This window comes from Elephantulus edwardii, unplaced genomic scaffold (assembly GCF_000299155.1).
Source record: "Elephantulus edwardii isolate Elephantulus edwardi_28Jun2011 unplaced genomic scaffold, EleEdw1.0 scaffold00189, whole genome shotgun sequence".
NCBI lineage: Eukaryota > Metazoa > Chordata > Mammalia > Macroscelidea > Macroscelididae > Elephantulus > Elephantulus edwardii.
In genome coordinates this window covers 951,020-956,196 of record NW_006399939.1, presented here as the reverse complement: position 1 = coordinate 956,196, position 5,177 = coordinate 951,020, and the positions used below count along the sequence as shown (strand labels likewise).

At 51.3% G+C, this 5,177-nt stretch overlaps 1 protein-coding gene across 2 annotated transcripts in view; it reads right to left on the bottom strand.

Annotated features, from left to right (window-relative positions):
* Window positions 1-4,627, bottom strand: part of RAPSN (receptor-associated protein of the synapse) — a 12,801-nt gene extending 8,174 nt beyond the window's left edge. For both annotated transcript variants that reach the window (XM_006896681.1, XM_006896682.1), the window contains exons 1-2: window positions 4,252-4,627; window positions 3,465-3,803 (exon numbers count right to left, since the gene is read on the bottom strand). In XM_006896681.1, coding sequence (XP_006896743.1) covers window positions 3,465-3,803; window positions 4,252-4,443 — 531 coding nt within the window. In that variant the 5' untranslated portion in view covers window positions 4,444-4,627. The remainder of the gene's footprint in view (window positions 1-3,464; window positions 3,804-4,251) is intronic.
* Between the last annotated feature and the right edge of the window lie 550 nt (window positions 4,628-5,177).

Here is a 5,177-nt window from a genome sequence, read left to right as displayed (position 1 = left end):
GTGTACAATCTCAATCTCTTCACCATCCATCCTGATGCTGCCAATTAGTTAAGCATAGGCAAACCAAATCATTGTATTATTCTCTCTGCTTTCCTGGGTGGTTCATTTCCTTCATAAGAAAAGAAGTACAAACAAAAACCAAAATCCTAAGCCTTATCCTTGTGACTCTCATCTTCTCCCATACCATGTCTGACCTATCAGCATTTACGTGCTCATTGACCCCAAGTTGTATTCAGCATCTACTGTGTGCCAAGCATGAAAATCTCCCACAAGGAATCCAGACTTTCTGGAGCCAAGGAGGCTGGATGACCCTTGAAAGCATTTATTGCCCAAGGATTTTTAAACCTTAAGCCAGAAAATGCCCCTGAAGTCTTCTTAGAACCAAATAATAGTTTAGCTTAACCAGTATAGAATTTCCGCTTTGAGCATCCTATTCTCTTTAAAATCAATCTATACGGCGTCAGAAACAGCAGCAACTTGAAAGGTTACATGGGAATTTAAGGGGCAGAGAGTTTACACTAATGGGGGAGGGACAACTCAGAAAAAGAGCTGCACAGCTTGGAGAATGACTTGGAGAGTGAAACTGTCATGTAGGAATTATTGGTATCTGTTCACTTGGATGTAGTCTCAATAAGAGCAAAAAAGAAATTATTGAACAATAGCAATAAATAAAGTACTGGAAAAAATTTCCTCCATGAGCCCAAACCCTCCCAGGAAGTCTAGGTGAAGGAGAACAAAGACTCAGGATCAGAAACCTGCATCCCCGACCCTCTCTCGGCTCCTGCATGACCTGGGCTCCTCTCCACTTTAACGCCTTCCCCCCATAAAGTCTGACTCACTGCAACTCCAGGTGATAGAGCAGAACTGCTCCACAGTGTCTTCTGGGCTGGAGTCTTTATAGAAGCAAATTACTAAATCGTTTTCCTAAGAAGCTGTTACTGCGTTTGAACCACCAATGTTTCCATTAGCAGCCCACTAATTAATGGTTTGAGCCAGCAGGGCTCCAGGTATGCTCCCTGCCCTGCCTGGGAGAGACTTCATGTGCTCCCCCAGGGCCTTTGCATTAGCTGGTCCCTCTTCTTCTAGATTTGTAACTCGCTAGATTTATCTGCATCCTCAGCACTTCCCTTGTTCCTCCACCTCTTTGCCTGGTTTGGGATCTCCTAATCTTCTCATAAGGCCTGTGAGGAAAGAGTTGCACTGCCAACACGAGGCTACACAGTTCAAATCCACCAGCTGCTTTTTTGGGAGAAAGATGGACACTCTCCTCCCATGTGATTCACAGTCTCTGAAACCTGTTGGAGGGTTAACAATGGGTCGGTTTCAGCTCCACGGCACAGAACAACAAGAAGCAATCCTTTGTGTGAAGAAAATATCTGTTCTCAAGGCGTCCATTTAATTTGGATCCACAATCAACACCCATAGCAGCAGTCTCAATAAATCAAAACGTGTATTGCATTGGTCAGATCTGCTGTCAATCACCTCTTGAAAGCATTAAAGAACAAGGATGTTAGTTCAGAAACTAAAGTGTACCTGACCCAAGCCTCAGGTTTTTTCAATTGCTTCCTGTGCTTGTGAAAACTGGACAAGGAATAAAGAAGGCTGAGGAAGGATTCATGCCTTTGAATTGTGGTGCTGGTGAAGAGTATGGGACATGCCATCAGCTAAGTGCCAAAAGAAAAAGTAAATGATAGGGAGCTCTGGTGGCCTAGTGGCAAGAAGCTGCGCTGCAATTCCAGAGGTATGAGGTTCAAATCCACCAGATGCTCTACTGGAGAAGGAGAAGCAATCTTCTGTCAGATCCAATTTGACGATATACACACACAAAAAATATAAAATAAAATTTAAAAAAAAAAAGAAAAAAGTAAATGAATCTGGGAGGAGGTGCAGCCAGAGTGCTCCTTAGGGGCAAAGATGGCAAGACTATGTCTCACATATTTCGGGCGTGTTTCCCGAAGGGACGAGGCTGGTTCTTGGAAGAAAGAAGACTTCTTGCCTGGAAGAGCAGTAGGTCCTTCAGAAGATGACCTTCAACAAGATGGACTGACTGATTTCAACAACAGACTCTAGCCCAGCACAGATAGTGACAATGGCACAGGAACAGTTTTAATCTGTTGTACTTCGGTTTGCTACGAGTCAGAGCTGACTTGACAGCAGCTATCAACAAGAACCCCTTTCTAACATACTACATGATCTACCTACTGGCTGTATTGTGTCTTTCTCCTCAAACTAGAATACAAGCCTTATGAGGATCTCGTCCTTGGGGACTACTGAGTAGATCCAGACTCATAACAACCCTATATGACAAAGAAGACCTTCCCACAGGAGCTTCCTGGCTAGAATGTTTATACAGAACAGAATGCCCAGGTCTTCCTCCCTTGGAACTACTGGGAGGTGCTGGGTGGATTCGAACTGCCAACTTTTTAGATAGCAGCCAAGACCTTAACCATTGTTCCAGTAGGGCTCCCCTTACAAGGGTAGGGATTTGGATGTTTTTTCACTGCTGTACCCCAAGTTTACAGCGCCTGAAACACTCAATCATATAATGTTGTTGTTGTTGTTGATTGCCTTCAAGTCGAGGACGGCTCCTAGCGACCCTATGAACAAAAGGCCTGAAGCCCCTCTACAACTATTGACGTTTATAAAAGTTCACAGTTTCCGGAGGCATGTTATTTAGGAAGTGGATGCTACTCTCAATCGTTTTTTTTGATGAATGGATCCTTACGATTCTATCCCCCTTCGTTTATAGACATCCTATGAAGGTTTAAAGAGCCTTGGTGGTACAGCAGTTAAGGGCTCAGCAACTAACAGGAAGGTTGGCAGTTTGAACCTACGGCCGGGTTGCTCTGGGGGAGAAAGCTGGACAGTCTGCATCTGGGTGGATTTCCAGCCCTGGAACCCTCCAGGGCAATTCTCCTCTGGCCTGCAGGGTCCTTATGAGTGGGCATCAGCCAGAGGCCAGTTGATAAATGCTCAGCTCACATATTTTGGGCATGTTATTGGGAGGGGTCAGTTCTTGGCAAAAGATAGCGTGCCAGGAAAAGAAGAGGGTCAGCGAAGGAGCGGAAGGTCATTCATTAGCTGGACTGACAATGTTGTAACAAGGGGCTTAATTAAGCTCAGTGAAGACTGCCAGGCAGGACGGTGCAGGGTCCTGCAGGGGCCTCCTCTGTCTTACAAAGGGTTGCTAGGGGTCAGTCTACTTGATGGCAATTAACACCACCACCAAAGTGCAGAGAGGAGAGGTGATTTGCCCAAGATCACAGAAAACAGGAGGCCCTGCCAGTCTACAGCCCAACCTCACACAATAAACAGCCTCCTGTTCCCCCAGGAGATCAGACAGCAGGTCTGTGTCGTGACTCTGCCCTCCCTGCTCTGGTAAACCTTGTCTCTCTGACGCTTATGAATGGAGTTGCTAGGTCGCAGCCAGCCTCAGCTCTCCCTCCTCCCGGGGTCTTGCCCACCTTGACCTGAGCGTAGAAGCTGCCCAGGCTGCAGCAGACGCGGCACTCGAGCATGGCATCATCGTTGTTGTGGGCGTAGCGTAGAGCCTTCTCGAAGCTCTCCAGGGCCTTCTGGAAGAGGCTGAGGCCCAGGAAGGCGTTGCCCATGCTCAGGCTGACCTGACCCCCGAGCTGGGCGCCTGCCCTGGTGCCCGGCAGGCCGAGGCAGGTCTTGCAGTAGGAGATGGTCTTGTGGAACTCACACAGCTTCTCGTTGCTGCGCGCCAGGTTCAGGTAGCTCTCCAGGAGGAAGTCGGCATCCTCCAGCTCCCGGGCTGTGTCGATCTGCACCACTGCGAACTGCCCACCAAGGAGGGCAGCGTCTGTCAGCCGGGCCCCCACACCCCAGGCTCAGACCGGAGCCCCAGAGCCCAGAGACCCAGATCCCAAAGCCCCAGACCCCAGACCTTCCAGGCTTCATCCTCTGTCTCCAGGCTTAAATCTGGAGTCTCCATCAGCCTCCCTCCAGGTCCAGACACACAACCCCACACAGAAGAGGAGACCCAGACTCCAAAACTTGTACTTGAGACCCCGCAGCCTCTCGTGCAGCGTGAGCATGTTGGCGTTCAAGGCCACAGGGCCCAGTCCCAAGCCTAGACTCCGCATCTGAGACTCCGAAGCCTCAGATGCAGTTTCAGGGCTCCAGATTCAGATTCAGCGTGGGGAAGCAGCCAGCGTTGGGAGCTGGAGAAACCGGCCTGGGCCTCGACACCCACCACCCCCTCCGCGCAGGGGGGCCCAGGCCCACCTTGAGCATCTCCTTGTAGCGGCCCATCTCCGAGTGGGCGGTGACCAGGCAGCCCAGCACGCGGAAGCGCCCCACCAGGTCGGCGCTCTTCTCCAGCACCTTCGTCCACACCTGCAGCGCCTTCTCCGTCTGGTTGGACTGGTACAGCTGGAGCCCCTTTTCGATCTGCTGCTTCGTTTGGTCCTGCCCCATCCTCGCGGAGCCCCGAGCCCCACGGCCCACGCTGAGGACTCCCCGATGACTCTGGGCCTCTAGGCGCTCATGGCGCAGGACGCACCGGGCCCAGGAGCAGACGCAGGGCCTGGATGGGGCGCCAGCGCCACCCTGGGAACAAAGCTGGGGCGGCCCCTATTCGCAGCTGTCCCTGCCAGTTGGGCCCATGTGGCCGCTGAGGAATGTCAGCCGCAAGGTCACGCGGGTCTCTGCTGTACCCACCCCCAAGCTGGGAGGCGGCTTCTCCGGGGATGCAGGCACCCTGCCACCTGGGCACCCCTTGAGCTCTTTGGTGCTGGCTCTGACAGCCCTGGCTGGGCTGGCCCTCGCCGCAGCCTTGTCGGGGAGCCCCAGGACACAAAGACCACAGGGACAGGACGAGACTGGGCTCACAGGCAACAGGAGGCCCCAGGTCAGTCTCTCCGACTCAGTTTCTCCCCTTTACATTCCCCCTGCCCTGGATCCTCCCCGGCTATGTGGACTCACCAGCCATCCCAGGGAGGAAGATGAAAAGGCTTCCTCCCAAGAGTTACAGCCTCAGAAATCCTACCATCCTGCACGGTTGCTATGAATAGTCACCAATGGGCTCAAAAGCAGTGGGAGAAAGGAATTAATATGGAAGCAGGTGGTCAGGGTTTTCTTCTCATGAGCAATGTCTGGGTGGGTTTGAACTGCTAGCCTTTCAGTTTGCAGCTGAACATTTAATCATTATG